This window comes from Diadema setosum, chromosome 19 (assembly GCF_964275005.1).
Source record: "Diadema setosum chromosome 19, eeDiaSeto1, whole genome shotgun sequence".
Taxonomy (NCBI): Eukaryota; Metazoa; Echinodermata; class Echinoidea; order Diadematoida; family Diadematidae; genus Diadema; species Diadema setosum.
Genome location: NC_092703.1, coordinates 30,841,881 through 30,860,944, shown reverse-complemented (window position 1 = coordinate 30,860,944; position 19,064 = coordinate 30,841,881). Strand labels below are relative to the sequence as shown.

The following is a 19,064-nucleotide window of genomic DNA, read 5'->3' as shown; positions in this document are numbered from 1 at the left end:
ACTATACAATGTTTGTCACAACTCTGTCACTTTTCATCTTGTTTTGCCTCCTCTCTCTCTCTCTCTCTCTCTCTCTCTCTCTCTCTCTCATGTCTATTTTTCTAATTCCTACAAGTTCTTTTCCTTCAATGTGCATAGAGACATTAATCTATTTTTGTGATATGCGCTATATAAATACGGTTTATTATAATATACAAAATGGGCAATTTCCCATTAAAATGCTTCGTGCTAACTTTGTGGCGTCCGCAAGGGGACGCCATTGGGGAAAAAGAAAGGAAAAGGAAAAAGCAGCATGGGCATAGCAGTGAATAAAGTGCAATGAAGAGTGCTTTCATTATTACTGTAGATCAATTAGAACGAATTGTATATGGGTGTGAGAGGTCGCATGATTACTAATACCTCTGATCATGTTTCAATTTCAATTTCAATTTTATTTCCATTTCCATTGAATAAACAGGAAAAAAATCATATACAATACATTTACAGAACATATTTGTAACAATTTCAAAGAAAACGTACAAGTGGTCACGAGTAACAACAGAAATTCCTTTCTAAGGTATATATATACATATACATAATACAAAGATTAGAGTGGAAATGGAGGGTCCCACTAAAAAGCAAAGCTTGTAGGGTATGGGACCCTCGGAAATACGTACACAAAATCAAAGAAACCAATGTCAACTGACAAGAAATTAACTTAGGAAGGGAAAAAGAAAAAAAAGGAAAAAGAAGAAAAAAAGGGGAAATGAGACTATGGTACAACACACGCCATCGTGGACACAAGTATACTGTACTTCATGATGTAAATGCAATGATAAAACGATAAAACGCTCCCTGGTTTGATATTGCGATTGATTGGGTGCATATACCGGTATGAATGCATAGGGACGGATATAAAAAAGAGAAAGAGAATAGACTCACTGTTGTCTGGTACAATAAAAGAAAAATCTGTGGAAAACTTATGTTAAACAGATTATTTTCTTAAAAGATTATTTCTGTGTGATATCTTAATACTTGTAAAAAAGATGACTTGATTGAGACAATAAAACCGAACCTAATTTGGTTGTATATCATAAGATTTCAATAGAAAGAATTTTAATTTGTTCTTAAAAGAATTCAAAGTTTGTGCTGTTACTATGTCGTTGGGAAGTGAGTTCCAATACTTTGGCCCATGTGTATGGGTTGTAAACATGCATGTGTTTATATAAAATGTGTTTGTGTGTGTGTTTGTGTGTGTGTGTGCGTCACGTGTGTATATGTGTGTGCACGTATCATGTGTGTGGGTTGATACACATACTGAGTAGCTTGAAAACTTGGAAAAAAAAAACCATGTTTGTTCATTATAAAATAAATGATTATATCTCATAACAATCAATAAATGAATAATTCAAAATGGAAATCAATTTAATAAATTAAGATTTAAAAGAAAAAAAACACCATTTCGTTTCTTATATTATACATGATTTTTTGAAATAAGATATTTCTTAAAAAGTGCCTTAAAGAAATTTAGGGAGGAACATAGCTTAATAATCGGGTAAAGCGTACCATCCCTTCCGTGATGCCTGATTGGTCTTTGAGCTAAAAAATAAGTTTGGGATTATTTAAGGACGTTCCTCAGTTAATGTGAAGTCCATGTCATTTTCTTCAAACTTTCCATACCGTAACTTTGACCCATCCGAAGTCCAAATATGTAAATAAAACCACAGGTTTATGTGCTTGTTTTTCTTCTACGGGACTTTGAAGAATATGACTACTCCGCTGTCCTGTACCAAAGTAATTTGATAGCGTTACAGGATCAAGACCATGATTGGCACAAAAATCTGCTATGACAAACTTAAATCCCCATAATTCTTTCAAAATCCACATTATTTTCTCCAAATTTGCAAAAATTGCAGGAAAAAAAGGAACCCGAAACGAGGAAAAGGTTTTAAAGTTATAGGGTTTACACTCTCATTCTAGAGCAAGCAGCGCCCTCACGCGGCAGAAAACACCGAAATCTCTCAAATCCTTCTCATCGACGATTTCTGTTTATATGGTTGAGCTAAAGGACAAGGTTCATAGAACGTATTCTGTACATTCAAAACCCATGTCATTTTCACGAAACTTGACCAAATTGTAGAAGAAGGCTTATTAATTCCAGAAAAAACAATAAAAAGTGGGGGTTCATGTGCTCGTTTTTGTGCTAGCAGCACCCCCATGTGATAGAAATCATCCTAGGACCCCAAAATCTGGTTATAAACCTATCGTGGGTGTCCTGATTAGGTGGTGTTCATGAATGTCATGCTGTGCATTCAAAACCCATGTCATTTTTACGCCGAAAACTTTATCAAATTGTAGAAGAAGGGTTACTTAATGCAGAACAATTGTAAAAATGGGGGTTCGTGTACTCGTTTTAGTGCTAGCAGAGCCTCCTTGCGACATGTTTCTAGGTTAGCATGCCTGTACAGTGACGGGGTGATTAAACTGCACATTACTTGAATATGAGACCATTATGAAGCAAATAATTTTCACACAACAATAGATACATAACGTACTCTTAAAAGAATCCCACAAAGATTGGAACAATCATCCTCAGCATTCCCACTGATTCCCATTGATCAGTTACTAGCCATCCCCTTTCACACCTAGTCTAGTAGACTAGTAGTCCCCAACTAGGGCCTACAGGCCCGAGGTACCTTAGAACTCCACTTGACCATGTTGATGAACAGATAATGAACTGCATGTCACAAAAACAGCTCTATGGATTGAAAATGGAAACAGCTCAGTTCCACTTCCAAGCTTCCTGAGTCCGTCGATCAGTGTTGTGCTACCATGACCATGTATTATGCGGCTCGGACCGCTGAATTTTGCGTAGCACGTACAGATTGTAACGCGTACAGTCGGCACGCGAGCCGAGCGAGGCCGCCCAGCGCGGCCTCGGTGGGGAGCTGTCAGGTATCCGTATAAGTACCACACTCTAGCTCGATCAAAGAGGTTCTATAGAACCTCTTTGGCAGCTGCTGCTCGGCTCTAGTACAGTAGCTTAGCTCATCACTCGTGCGTACGCTTCTACGCTCTTCGTTACGTCACTGCCAACCTGGGCAGCTAGGATGCGCACAAACTCAACTGAGGAACGTTCTTAAATCTTAATCTGTTGACTTCACACATCACTGCATTCACTGCGATAATCTGTTGATTTTACACATCACTGCATTCACTGGATTGCGAGAGCGAGAAAAAAAAAAGTTAGTTGTATCGATGCATGCAACTTTGTCGATTGTGCTCGATCTTCTGTAGACATAGGATATAACAGCTCTGCACTTCCCCTTTTCTTAGGGTCTCAAAACTCATATCTCGTTCCATATTCTATTTTAGACGTATATATATACTCTGTGTTAGAAACTAGAAGATGCATAAGATATCCTCAAAGCCGGGAAGCCGCGTCATACTGTGGACGAACCCCAGGTCGACCTCCAACGCATTCACAAGGTGCGTAGGCCATATCCCTGAAACCGACATTTGGATAGAACCATTTGGTTACGCCTATTTGGCTGCGTTGAATATGAAGATAAAGGAGGGCGTGGACCTTCCCAGTCGATACGAAGGCAATGAGGAGCTGTATAAAAGGGCGTCCAACCTCGTCGGATCAGTCATGGATTTGCCGTTTACACCACATCACCTATCGTAAGTATAGGTTTTCCCGCGGCCAATTTCGCACTTTTGTCAGTCCATTTGATAGAGAAAGTTCATTCAATTTAGCGAAAATCCTCGTCACTGCACATTGTTGTTGTTGTTTTAAAGAACGAAAGGAGAGAGAGAGAGGAAATGGGGCCCTATACAAATAATTTGCCCCAGACAGCACTTAACATAAAACAAACATTATAAATCTTATAGAGATATAAACAAGAATATTAAATGATATAGGTTTTCCCGGCCAATTTTGTCAGTCTATTTGATAAAAGGTTCATTCAATTTAGCGAAAATCCTCGTCACTGCACATTCTGTCATTCAAAATTGCAACTTGTGCATTCAATTTAGCATTTCGATCAAGGAAATTCGCACATGTGTCTTTCGAATTCGTGAAACGGGCATTCAAATTGGCACGTGCTCTTCAGTCATTCAAATTCGCCAGCACTGGCGGAAAGTGGTATTTCAGTCATTCAATTTCGCGTATGGGCAGTCAAATTCCAAACATTTTCATTCAAATTGGCGTAATGTTATTTCTATTTTGAAAAGGTGAGAACCGTGGTTTATACGTAGGGGGTAAATGTGAATTTCTGTTTCATCCACACACTGTTAAGTATATAGGCCTAGCAAAGTTATCTTTGACCCTAAATAATTCAAGTTTGTTGTTCTGTAACGCCCCTCTTCTTTTATACATGTTATCAGAACTATACATGCACCAGTACCATAGATTCACTTTACTTCCTTATGTCCAGTCATGACAGTACGAGTTAGATACAGGCGTATCTCTCAAGAAGACAGGGAAAGAATCATAGAAGCATTTGAGGGTAATAACCTTGACAAATATAATTGATGGCTAGAGCTGATCCAAGAACTTTATTCATAATGATAATTTACGAAATATAGATAGCACCCACCAAATGAATATAATGAAACATGCAGATGAAAGAAATATATAATTATGGTGTAAATTGAAACCTCCTCTCAATTAATGTCAAAACAAACAAGATTAATGTATCTGTGAATGAAATCGAATGCTATCGAACATTTTATACACATATTTTGAAAGAAGTACTGTTGCAAAGTGATATCAGCATAAAGAATGAATACGAAAATATGAAATGCTAAGATGCTTGCAAACACTACCTATGATGAATGAAAATGGAAAAAAAAAGGAATAAATGCATTAACGTGTCTGCTAAATTGACCGCAGTAAATGCGAAATTGGATGCCCAAGAATGAATTCGAATGAACGAGCGCAGCGTTTACGTGATCACGTGACTATATCATGCTAAATTGAATGAACGATTTGCAAAATGGTGCTTGTCTTACGAATTTGAACTGAAAAAGTGCTGATTCGAATGATGTTAAATGTAATTTGAATGCTCCAAAATGAATTTGAATGAAAAGATTATAAAATTGAAATGCCAAACATGCCATCCAGGCTAAATTGTGCTAAATTGAATGCACAAATTAGGAATTGGACTGAAAAAAGTGCGAAATTGGCCGGGAAAACCTATATTATATACCAAGTCTCCACGAGGGAGCTCATATTGTCTCCACGAGGGAGCTCATAGTTATCTCCACAAAGGAGCTCATTAAGTCTCCACGAGGGAGCACATGATATTGATGAATACCTCATATTCTTCAAACAAACTCAAATAAATACACAATACACGCGCGCGTGTACCGCACTAACTCATCCACGTGCACACACTCAAACACACAAACATACACCTCTAACCACGCACACACATACCAATGTCATGGTTCAACCCAATGTAATATACGGTATTTAGATAGAGCACACACACAATGATATGTTTTACAAAATAGAAAAGATTACTATGGCTGTATCATTATTTCGAGAAAAAAAAATACAGTGTTTATATCAAGGAGCTCTGAGCGTCACAGCAATGATTCGGGGAAAAGAAAAAAAAATCAGAGGCGTTGATACAGGAAAATATTTTTGCAGCAAACGACGGAGAAATGTTATACATATATAATCTTGGTTTCTATGATGTATGAGTATACCTGCGGGCTTCAAGCCAAGAAAGGAAAGTAAATTTTGTGCCAGAAAGTGGGAGTCATAATAATCTTCAAAATGAATTTAAACCACAAGTTTATAAGTATTACACAATGGTCAAGTAAATGAAAAACAAGCTCACACATTGTATAAGCAGGAAGAACATGCAGTGGTTAATCAAAGCTGAAAGGCAGAAAATAGATACAAAATTCGGTTAATAGTCCAAGTAGAACAGCAGGAGCACCACGGCACGTCCGCACCCTTCGACCTGCAAGGATAGAATAGAACTGCACATTCTGCCATTCAAAATTGCAAGTTGTTCGTTCAACTTAGCATTTCGAACAATGAAATTTGCACATGTGCCTTTCGAATTCGTAAAACGGGCATTCAAATATTGGCACGTGCTCTTCAGTCATTCAAATTCGCCAGCACTGGCCGGAAAGGGTGTTTCAGTCATTCAGTTTCGCGTATGGGCAGTCAATATTCGAGTATGCTCGTGTAGTATTGAATGGAGGTTATTACATGTCAGCGCAAGCTCTTACTCATACTCTCAAATGACAGTCAGTTGAACAAAGAATTCAATATCATTACTGTGTCCTGGTGTACAAATTATTACACAATTTAGCCCCGACGTACATAGTCAAACTTGTGACCAAACGCCATACTACTTGTACCACTCGATATGCCCTTTCTTGCCAATTACATATACCCAAACCTAGAACTGAATACAAGAAATGCTCCTTCACATGCTGCAAGCAAATCGTTTAATGAGTTACCCATTTTTATTCAAACAGCCTCCTCATTGCGTACGCCAGCATCAGTCTCTCATTTAATATTAACCCTTTACACTAGCTATGAATTATTCAGATATCCATTTTCTCTGCTCTTTTTATGTTCTTTCTTATGTTGTTTCATGTTCTTTCGAACCAATTGTTCTTTAGCTGTATCATATCTATGTTTGTTTTGTTCTTCTTTTTTTTTTATCGTGTGCACATGCAATGTAATGTATATCAACGCAGGGCTCCCTTGTAAAGCAAGCCTTTGTGGCACTGAATGGGACTACCCTGCTTTTAAAGAAGACTTGATGAATAATGAAAATAAATAAAATAAATCCCAAACATGTTCATTCAAACTAACGTCATGTTATTTCATTCTTGAAAAGGTGAGAACATTTAAACGCGTATTTCTATGTGACTTTTCGTTTCATCCACGCACTGTTAAGCAGTAAAAGTATCATATTCTTTTTTACCTTACATATCTCGAGTTTGTTGTTCTGTAACGCCCCTTTTCTTTCATACATGTCATTTTAGGCCTACATGTACCAACACCATGGGCGTAAATCCGGGGGGGGGGGGATGGGGGGATATATCCCCCCCCCCCCCCCCGAAATGGAGGAGGGGGGATGGCCTGTACAATCATCCCCCCCCCCCCTGAAATTTGAGAAAAACTAGAAATGTCGCTATGGCGACTGATGCCTCCGCCAAAATGCATGATTCTCCCAATAGGTGTATGGTACAATGTCTTCACAATGTGTTATGACAGTTTCACAAAACTGACAAAATATTGAAATGACAGGTTTGTCAGAAATATCTTAAATGTTCACTTTCCTTGAACTAGATTTGCTATAATTGCCTACGAGTGCAGGTACAGGCTGGATTTGGGGAATTGAGAAATTTTACTTGACTTCTGACCGACCCTTTTATAAGTTTATGCACTGAGTAATTTTCAAGGTATGAAGAAAGAGTGTAATTACAGTATAAAACATATATATATATATATATATATATATATATTGCATTTAAACCTGGCCTTTGACCCTTAACCTTTGACCTTTGACCTTCTGGCTGGAAATTTCCCAGAGAATCTCCATTAGGGAATACATGTATATATCAAGTTTTAGTTTTAAAAATAATAATGCAAGCATTGCATATAATAGTATATGAGAGAAATAGAAAAATTTTGAGGAGTTGACCTTGACCTTTGACCCCCTGACTATTGACCCATGACCCCTACATTCCCTGGAAAATCCCTGCCAGTCAGTACATGCGTATGTACCAAGTTCCATGAAGATACATTGAACCATTTGCGAGAAAAGTGAAATTGTGACATATTCACCCAACCTTTGACCTTTTGACCTTTGACCTTATGACATAAAACTCGCGCTGGAGAATCTTAATGCAGTAGTACATGTCTACACTAAGTTTCAAGAAAATACCTTCGGGCATTGCATGGATATGGGGGAAATAGCAACTTTTGTAGCATTTGACCTTGACCTTTTGACCTTTGACCTTTTGCCAATGTCACTAAAATCTACTCAACTAATTGCCCTATCATACATCATCCTTGGACCAAGTGTGGTGAGAGCTGCTTCATCCAGTTTTGAGTTATCACTTAAACAGATAAAATTTAGTATTTGACCTTGATCTTTGACCTTTGACCTCTGTCCAATTTCACTCAAAAACTAATCTAGTAATTGTCCCATCATACATCATCGTCAGACAAAGTTTGGTGAAATTTGCTGAATCCAGTCTTGAGTTATCGCGTAAAAAGATACAATCTAATGATTTGACCTTGACCTTTGACCTTTGACCTTTGGCCGATTTCACCCAAAATCTAATCAAGTAATTGCCCCATCATACATTATACTTGGATCAAGTTTGGTAAAATTCCAGTCAATATTACTCAAGAAATCGCGTAAACGAATGCGGACGGACGTACGTATGGACGTACGGACGTACGGACGTACAGACGTACGTACGGACGTACGTACGGACGGACGGACAACCCGAAAACATAATGCCTCCGGCACCACTTCGTGGCGGAGGCATAAAAAATGGAGGAAGCAGAAATGTGATTGTATCAATTTTGGCAATATTGCATGACATTCGTACGCCCGCCTTCAGACAGGTAACAGAGCTGAACAGTATTCTATCTTGTAGGATAATGTATACATAATTTTCTCAAGCGCTCGCTCGCTTCGCTCGCTCGCGAAGAAAGTAATATCAACATAACGTATGGTCCAGACGTTGACAACGTCTAATAGCATAGGCTTACATGTAAACATGCTATGAAGCGAGCAACTCGGGACCATCTGCAAATTATGTACGAAAACAAACAAACAATAGCAAATACTCAACCGCCATAATTGAACACCCCCCCCCCCCTCCATTTCCAGAATCATTCCTGAAACGATGATGACTCTGATACATCTATGGGCATACCCAGGGATGATCAGGGGCGTCGAAACTATCTCGGGGGGGGGGGTGGGGGGGGGGGCAAAGGGGCATTTGCCCCGCCCCTGCGGAAATGTTGGGGGCAGACAAATCATTTGTCCCCCAAGCAATTCCCAAAATGAGGACAAATCTCGAACTTTCTTTATGGAAAATTGTACAACTACTGCCAGAATTATGCATCGGATCGCTGAATTGCAATCATAAATATGCAAAAGCTCCGCTACTGGGTCCCTTTTGATAGACTTTGTACACTTTTGAGATTGACGTTTTATTTCCTTATATTTATCAAAGAGTGTGCAGCAGATCTTTCACTTACAAAAGCTCCCTCATATGCAGAGGCGTCGATGGAGGGGTATAGGGGGATGGTTCCCCCATAAAAGTATTCGGGACAAACAGATCATTTTGAGTCCTCGTAACTCCCGAAATGTGGAAATGTTCTTACTTTTTGATAGACATGATAGAAAACTGTCTAAATATTTTACTCAAAGATGGCTGAATTTCAATTCTGAAAATACAAAATCTCCCTCGCGTAAGAGGGGGATAGGCCTAACCCCTCCCATACCCTCCCCATTCAGTCATTTCTACTTAATACACTTTAGATAGACAGATTTCAAAAATGTTTCATCTAAAGTGTGCACCAGGTCTGTTACTTCAGTTTAAAGAAATGCAAATGTACCTTGGGTGGGAGGAGATATCCAGATACTTTCAATTAACGGAGGGTTCCCCCCCCCTAAAAGAAATAGTATAAACTTCTGGGATTGAAATTTCCCCAGATTACATCATAAATGTGTGGGGGGGGGGGCATGTACCCCCCCCCCCCCCCCCCATCCGCTGGTTAAAAAAAAAAGAGAGAGACTCACCAAAATGGTAATTCAAGGGTTTAGTAAACTGCTTTTCAAATCGACATGAAAGGGTGATCAAGAAATAAGATATTTTCTGAGATTTCTTTTAACCATAATTAAAGAGGTATATACTGTGAAACATTGTTCAAAAAGCCCGGAGCCGACAAAAGATTGTGATTCAGCGTGATTCCTGGTTGGCATTCGGAATATAAGCAGGATGTGCGCAGTGTACTCAGAACATCCGAACGGCAAAAACATAGTCGCTGCAATGTTGCGCAATGTGATGTAGAATGTAAACCTTTGTACCTTACGCTTCGTTATATCAAAGCTAGATCATTGATTTTGCAGTGTTGCTTTACATACTTGTCTATATTAAAATGCCTTGCATTGTCAATAATAAGACTTGACCTGGGCTATTTCCTAACTTTTCCATGCATATAAAACACACACATACATACAAACACAAACAAGAAGGGTATACTCTAAAGTGCAGATTTTGGACATCCTTCCCCCGCTTGGTCACTTCGACGCCACCTCGCTGGTCATACCTCCCCCAATCATGAACATAAACCGACACCCTTGACTACCAGTGGCAGATCCAGGGGAAGGGGGGGGGGGGGAGCACACCGGGCTCCCCCTCAATTTCTAAAGCTAAAAAATGTAGCTACAAACGGCAGTTTTAGGACTGTACCATTTTCAAGCTAGCTCGCTCTTCTGATGTTGCTGCCAGTAATTGCCAGCAATTGCGCCCGGTGCGCCCCATCCCTTAATTTCCAAAGCGAAAAAAGTATAGCTACAAACGGCAGTTTTGGGGAAATTTAAAATGTCAAAATTTTCAAGCTCGCTTGATCCACTCGCTCGCATTTCATCGTTATGTCATTCTCCTGATGTTGCTGCCAGTAATTGCCAGCAGTTGCGCCCGGTGCGCCCCACCCCCTTAATTTCCTAAGCGAAAAAACGTTTTTGGACAATACAATGTCCAATTTTCAAGCCTCATTGCTTTGCTCGCTCGCATTTAATCGTCATGCCATTCTTCTGATGTTGCTGCCGGGTAATTGCCAGCAGTTGCGCCCGGTGCGCCCCCCCCCCCCTAATTTTTAAAGCGAAAAAAATATAACTACAAACGGCAGTTTTTGGACTGTAAAATGTCAACATTTTCAAGCTCGCTCGCTCCGCTCGCTCGCATTTATTTTAATCGTTATGTCATTCTCTTGATGTTGCTGCCGGGTAATTGCCATCCTGGCTGCCTGGTATTGTTTTTGTTGTTGTTGTTGTTGTTGTTGTTGTTGTTTTTTTTCAAATACTATGTTAATTGTACAGGCGGGCTTTAATTCAGTATAACATTACAAAAATACATTTCTCGCCTGTCTGCACACTCTCCTCATACCAGTATTCTCAGCACCAGGGTGGTGAGAGTTTGTGATCCGGATTCATGAATATCATACGTCTCTAATCTAATCCTTGAACAGTCCTTTAATGCGCCCTGTCAATAAGTCTTTAAAAAGAAAAATGCATCTCGTTTCTGAACAGCGGCACACAGTCTTTAATTCTTTCTCAGATCAGAGTTTGGGGCCAACGATGATTTACTCTCTGTTCACATGGGTTACATCTATAGCAGTGTATCATTACAATAGTATTATTGTCAACCGGCCCAAATTATCGCGTAACAGTTTTATATAGTTCTCTTGTTTAGTCGTTATTGTTATACTTGAGCCTGGACACAAGAATTGATAACGGATTTTCACTAAACTTGGCAGGTATCTTCCCCATAGGATGTTCAAGTGGGTATCATGTCAACCATGAAGGCCCCCGAGACTACCAAACTGCCTGAATTTAAAAACTATTAAAAAAAGAAGAAGAAAATCATCTTTATACAGAACTATATGCAGATAGAGCTGATACAGTGCTATTACAATGTATTAAGTATTCAGTTGATGACTGGAGTTGCCGATGTCGGGTCCGGACCCCCCCCCCCCCCGAACTTCAGTTTTTACTGCAAAATCCATGACGATCTAACCAAACTTGGCAGCCAGCAAGCCAACATATAGAAGGGAGAGGACATGGGACCCATTTGGTTTGTACAAAATAAATCAGAGAGAATTATGAGACCCTTGCGATAATACTTGCCAGATTTGATTAAAATTTGAGGAAGCATTGACCCTTAACTGCGATCACCATCTTTCACTCATTCACCCCCTCCTCTCCAAATACTCACTTAAAGGAAATATATACATTTTTAAATCGCTCTCCTTGCAAGTATGTTACTTCATAGACTCATATTCCGCTGAAATGTTGAACGTGTTTAACTTGAAATTTGGTAACGAATATGACGCTTAATTTGCATTTAACCTGATAAATACCTGATCTTTTTCCTCATAAATTTACACAGATATTCGTACACAAAAAGAGCACTGGAGGAAGCTAAAGAAAAGAACGTCTTCGTGAAGGATATGGGCATCGGGATTCGAGAGGACGAGCTTCGGGAATACATTCCGTCAGGCTATCAACACGCCTTTCTTATCCGCCATCCCTTCCTCACCTTCCAGTCCCTCCGCAAAGCGAGTTTCAAGCAGCTCCTGTGCGTTGGTGCTATCAACTCGGAAGAAAGCGATCTGACGTTTGATTTTCGACACTACCCGGAACTAGGGGAGCCGTGGGAGTTCTACCCGAGACTACATGCTCTCTGGACCTACGTGAGGGAGAACATTGATGCTAACCCGATAGTCATCGATTCTTCCGACCTCCTTGCCAAGCCTGTGCCCATGATGACCAAGTTCTGCGAGAATGTTGGACTCCCTTACAACGAGTCCGTTGTGAATTGGCAGGAGAGTGCATGTGGCACCCCGTGGAAGTGGCCTGGCAACTTTAGCTGGCCCGGTGCGTACAACGGAACAGTGCTTTCCAGTACGAGGCTGTTGGCGCCAGCAGAACCTTTGCCACGTGACCAGCTTCCTCATGATGTCATCGCCTTGTCGGATGACGCCATGCCATACTATCAGGACATGTATAATCATCGTCTACTTATTAGTACTGCAGCTTAAAGGAGGAAGACACCAATATAATGTGTGGGTTGGATAAATGCAACAATATTAGTAGAATATAATAGGGTAACCTACATCAGTGTATAGTTTGAGGATAATCGAACAATCCATTCAAAATTTAATATCTTAAGTTCCGTTGCCACCATTGCTGGATGAGAATAGTGTTCACTTTTCTAGTTCCAAAGCTGCCAAGTCTCCCTGATTCTGCAGGAGTCTCCCTGAAAATGCCAAAATCTGTTCATGTCTAAATAAGAGAATATTAAAATCTCCCTGATTTGGGAATTATGTTGGCCCACTGAAATGCATGTAACACACAGATATCTCCCTTATTGCTGTGTGGAATCTCTCTGATTTGGATGTGGGAATGTTGGCAGATCTGTAGTAAACCGAGCACTTTACGTATACCTCTGTCAGAAAGCAATGAAATATAATCATCCTTATCGTACATCTTAGTAGCAAGTCGCGGGTATGAGAGTGCCTATTTTTCATTTAAACAAGTATAGTGAAATCCTTCTTATATTCTTATATTCACTAGCATTTGGGTTTTTCCCCTTTAAGATGGACGGTATATTTAAACTACCACTTCCTCTCTCAAGGATACAATCCTACACCCTGATTTTGGCGTGTAATTCTATCAAAATATGGAACTTGTGTAAGATGTTGGGGGTGACCAAAGAGATTTTCCCCAGTGTTGGGGAGGAGAAAAATTTCTTTGGGCGTGACATAGTAGTTACAGTTTACTAGACGGTTTGCATGCGAGCTGATGAATGATGTAGTAAGCTTTTAGCGTTCAGGTGTATTATGGCTGTCAGTTTGAATGTGGAAATTACATACGTACGTTCGAAGTGTGTCTCCGCCATTCTCAGGGAGTACAGTGTAATTCAAAAACAATTTAGGTGCACTTCCATGGAGTGAGTAGGCCTACATAAGTCTAGTGATCGAACGATTGACTGATTGAGAAAGTAGTATTTTGTTTTGCCTGAGAGCTAATTTTATCATCAAGAATGGTGGTATAGACAAAACTTTCTAGCCTATTCAATACATTATTATAAAGACGCTCAATATACAGACAATAAAACATCGGGCCAGAGAAAGCATGTTGAGAGCAAGAGCAATAACGAAAATAAAACTTAAGGTACTGAATCAATGGAGGTCGAATTTGACTGTCTCAAACGACAGAATATTGTGTCCATCACATTTTGGTTTGTGGTGAAGTGGAATACGCATTGCGCAATTGCGCCTTCAACGAAGAGCTGATACTTGCGGTCTTGCCACCACGATGTGATTTGATAGTCTTTTTGTATTTTTTGCGAGCTTGCGCACATGTTCCATCGTGTTTCTTTTGCTTTCTCTCGCTTTGTCACTGCATAAAATCGGGTAATTTTGGTTAATCTGCATGTGTTTGTCTTTCTGTAGCGTTGTAAGTGTTCGTTCATTGGTTCAAATTGTTTACAATATTTTAGATGTATAATGTTATGCAAAACAACGCAAGGTAAAGAATGGAAATCCGTTTTTGTAATTTTACTATTCGAAATTCTTTAGATGATAATTATAATCTGATCATGTTGTGATTATACTAAACATGTACCTGGAAGTACAGAAAGCCTCATTATAAGCATTACAATTGCAGGTTGCTAGCTTCTATTATGTTCTCTCTCTCTCTCTCTTTATCTATCTATCTATCTATCTATCTATCCCTCTATCTCTTTACACATCACTGTAATTTATGTACACGAGAATCCACGCAATGAAAAAACAAAATATGCAAAGCAGACATCGGCCCTATAGTGTACATGCACACCGTCTAATGCTCACATACGTACACACGGTTACCAAAAAATCACGCGAACATTAATATTGTTTTCATCACCATGATTTGAATCTATATCTTTTTATTCTGATTTTATCACTCCATCCGGAACATCAAAAGTAATTTAATTCTGTGCCACATCACTCTCCATCCTGACTCATATCGTCACGCAAAATTAAACTGCACAAGTATTATGGGAGACAACTACCAACTTGAAGGGATGGTATATTATTTTGTTGAGGTGAGGATGCAGCTTTTAACTTTTTGCGAGATATCTAAAAACCACTTTATGAAACGTTACACAAAGTTTATTTGATGAAAATCGGTTTCAAAATGTTTGAGAGAGTGGGCTGAGATATCTGAAAACACAGTAAAACAAAGCGATCCTAATAAAAGGTGGATCCATCTTTTCTTCAGATCACTCTATTTTGGATATCTCACCAATGTTAAAACCAATTTTCATCAAATAAATTTTGAATTCATCTTAGAATTATATATCAATTCATATTTCATAAGATGTTCCTCACCATCTCAAAAAATTCCATTAAAAAAAAAAAACGTTGGAAACCTGAAGCCCCATCTCAACTGACACCATACCATCCCTTTAACCTTCGGTGGCAGCGCTGTGCTGAGCTCAAACAGGTTATAAACTCACTTCTTAAAGGTACTAGCCCACATTTGCAAACCCACGAAAATCAAAAGTGCATAAAACAGGTCCAATATGACTTCAAGTACAAGTTATAACAGTAGCATACCTCACCTGTTGCTCTTTGTCTATACCATTCGATAAAAGAGAGAAAATCATCGTTTTAAAATCAATTTTCAAACCGGGTCAACCCGACCCAAAATCAAATTACGAGCGCGGGCTAGCTACGCACATTAACTTACACATGTATCGCATGCATGTAGTACGTGCGTGGACCGGAGCTAGCGAGCGTTTTTATACGCATGCATACGGTGCATTTTCATTTATTTTTATGAAAGTAATGGACTAATTGGAACGAAATTTTGCACAGGTGTTACTGCAATCATACCCAAACTCCATGCTAACTATGAGACCAATTGCTGCAGGTTTACAAATGTGGGCTAATACCTTTGATTAGAGGGCGGACTGTGCAAACTAACTGTGATCATCATGAAGGTCATATAAAAATGTTATATTTCAAAATATAGAAAATGAAATGTTCTTTTGGCGATTGGTTAAAAGAGCCTCACGTGATCATAATTAACTATTTTATCAACTACATAATTAATCAACTATTTTAATTATTTAATTAATCAACTATTTTTAATTATTTACTTAATCAACTATTTTGATTATTTGATTAACTATTTTATTAACTACATAATTTTCAACTATTTCGGACTGTTGGTCTGTTTAACACTCCATGGTATACTATCAAAATAGTATACAATGGAGTGTCAAACATACAGGCTATTTTTTTCCTGAAATACTTGAAAATAGTTTCCAAATTTTTGAAAATACCTTCACTTTTTATGTCAGTTTCCAAAGAGTACACTATTTGTGCAATTATGTTAGAAAGCATCTGTGAAATCACAAAGCAATTGATTATGACATCGCGCACTGCTTCATACAATGACTTTGTGAAAATCGAAAAATGACACAAAGCAGTTGTGACATCGTACCTTGCTTCGTACGGTCAGTGTAAGATCCTTCCGCAACATCGCATCCACCACAGGACTTCTCGCCTTATTCTATATCCTTCTTTTTTCTTTATTTTTTTTTAAATCTAGAATATAAAATGAATATATCCTGCACGCCTAATCTTGAGTCTCTGTTTAAAACCACGGACGTCGGTGCCTCTAATAGTACTATTCACTTCGGGACTGCGCCCCTATATAGGGCAATAGTACTATTCATTGGAGTCACCTCTGCCCATAGTTTTAATCAGAAAATCTAAAAGACAAAGTAATTTTGTATACTATAGTATGTGACCTCATTGGTTGGCCTAAGGAGGTTGAAGGGATGGAGTCATAATGTTTTGTTGCCTTTGAACAAGCTTTGATCCCGCTACTCAAAAATATTTTGAGGTATGTGCCAAACTGAATCTGTTTCACAGACAGGAAGACAACTGATTTATGTGTCATTGCATACTATCGCTATCCCTATCCCTATACATAATCATAATTAAAGATTGGCGGTACATGATTGTAAAGACGCGGATATGGGCGAATAGAAATTGATTGCTGAAATACACAGATAAATTACTCAAGTGCACATGTCTTGACACTAATCTGATATATTAATCTTAAAAACGAACAATACTTGCAAATTATACCATATCACTCTCCTTGCGGATATTAATCAGCGAAGTGATAAAGTTCAAATGCTTTCACGACATGCGGCTCTGATTTACACTTTTGCATATTCTCGGCGTGACTGCATGACTTTAGTCTTTTTAATGTCTTCGCATTAGGTGACTGAAATTTTATTTCTTTTATTGAAAAAAATAAGCAAAATATACAAATAGATTTTGAGGAAATATTCACATTGCTTAGAAAGATGGCGGCATCAAACCCTGAGAATCAAAGGCAAGAGTGCAAGTGTGATATTCTTTTGTGCATGCATCCCTAGAAAACTGATACCTGTTTAAATAACCATATGGCTACTTAGACAACTCATGCTCTTGAACCTTGAGTCAACAGCCCTCTAAGGGCAACCAGTGCCGCATACTGAATACGGCACTTAACCCTAAAAGGGCCGGGTGGGGGGGGGGGGTTGAATCAACCCTCCCCCCCCCCCCCGACATTTTCCGCGACCATTCTGCCGCGCGATTTTTTTTTTGACCGCACCGCTCGCTGACTTTTTAATTTCAAGTCTCACACATCTTATGACACCATTTTCGCGAAAATCGGACATACCGTTACGACGCTGCACGACCTTTTATACATGCTTAGTCAGACCGAAAATGGCTCAAAAACGTGATTTTGTGTACAAAGTCTATGCAAATAGAGTTTTCTCACCTTATTCAACAAGATATGATTATTTTCACTTCCAACAGCTGAAATCAATTGATTTTAGCATAATTATGCTTAAAACAGGTTCTGTGATGAATTTTGTGAAAAAACGGGGAAAAGGTCGAAAAACACAGACATACATAAGATATTCATAAAACAATAGAATACATAAGAAATCAATTTAGATAAGAGATTTTTTTTTTCAAGTACATTGTTAGGAATGCTACAAGGAATAATGTCACAAAAAATTAGGATTTCATTAGCTTAGATTCACAGATAACCAAGCTTCAGCGTGTTCAGAATGCATGTGCGAGACTTGTGTCCAGTTCGTCAAAAATTTCACATATTACACCCGTTTTGATGAAGTAACATTGGTTGCCAGTAAGGCAGAGAATTGCATTTACAAATTTTCTACTTATTCATAAAGTACTGCATGGTTAAGCACCTGGTTATTTATCAGAATTGATGTCAATAAAATCATATCCGTATTCGCATAATTTACGAAGTACACAGGATAAGTTGCTTCTAAAGCAACCTCACTTCAAAACAAAAGTAACTTTGGGGGATTGTGCCTTCAGTTGTGCTGCTCCAAAACTTTGGAATAAATTACCTGAGAAAATGAGGAAGGCCTCATCACTTGTTGTCTTCAAATCTTTACTGAAGACTTACTTTTTTTCAGAACCCTTTGATTAATTTGTTACTTATTTTTTGTGTGTCTAATCAGTAATAATGTTAGGAGCTCTGTTACATCACAGCGCAGTAGACTATTTACATAGTAGCTGCGCTATACAAATTTGTCTAATTATTATTGTTATTATTTTCTGAATTAGAGCAAAATTTATGATTTCACGCATATCAATCATTATAAAATATAAAAAATGGAAAATTCAAATTTTTTCTTTTTAATTTGGTAGATTATGATTTATGATTTTCAGGACGATAGCGCGATCGACGGTCGAGATCGGGGGGGGGGGGGGGGGGGGGGAGCGTTGAATCAACCCTCCCCCGGCCACAGAACAAGCAAAAAAGCCCGGCCTGGTTAGGGTTAAGGCTCTGAGGGCAACGGCAAGAGCACGCCATCAACGTTGTCATGTGAAAGAGAGCGCAGAAAACGAAATAATCAGCTGCTGCGCATCACAAGATCAGTCCAGAAAATATTGCATCGATTCGAGAAAAAAATCGACCCTACAAAATTCCATGCGCTGGTTCGTATCATTTTAGTTGCAGCTAACTTGATGTGTCGTCGCTATGTTGCACTTGTAAAAAATACATTTTGCAACAAGCGAGATGGACATAAACACGAGCAAGAAAGATTGGAAACATAATTATAATATAAACAACGTGATATTCAAAAAGTTACATAATGACGAAAGAACAGCAAAGTCATAGAATACCCCTTCTCTTCATAACGTCCCCTCTCACAAATATTCAACGTCTCCATCTGGTTTTTTTTTTCTTTGTCTCTAGAGG

General features: G+C 38.8%; 1 protein-coding gene across 1 annotated transcript; it reads left to right on the top strand.

The window, feature by feature from the left end:
- The first annotated feature begins 3,388 nt into the window (after positions 1 to 3,388).
- Positions 3,389 to 13,039, top strand: LOC140242420 (uncharacterized). The gene is made up of 2 exons (XM_072322157.1): positions 3,389 to 3,663; positions 12,154 to 13,039. The coding sequence occupies exons 1-2, from the start codon at positions 3,389 to 3,391 to the stop codon at positions 12,803 to 12,805; spliced, it is 927 nt and encodes a 308-aa protein (XP_072178258.1). The 3' UTR covers positions 12,806 to 13,039.
- The last annotated feature ends 6,025 nt before the right edge of the window (positions 13,040 to 19,064 follow it).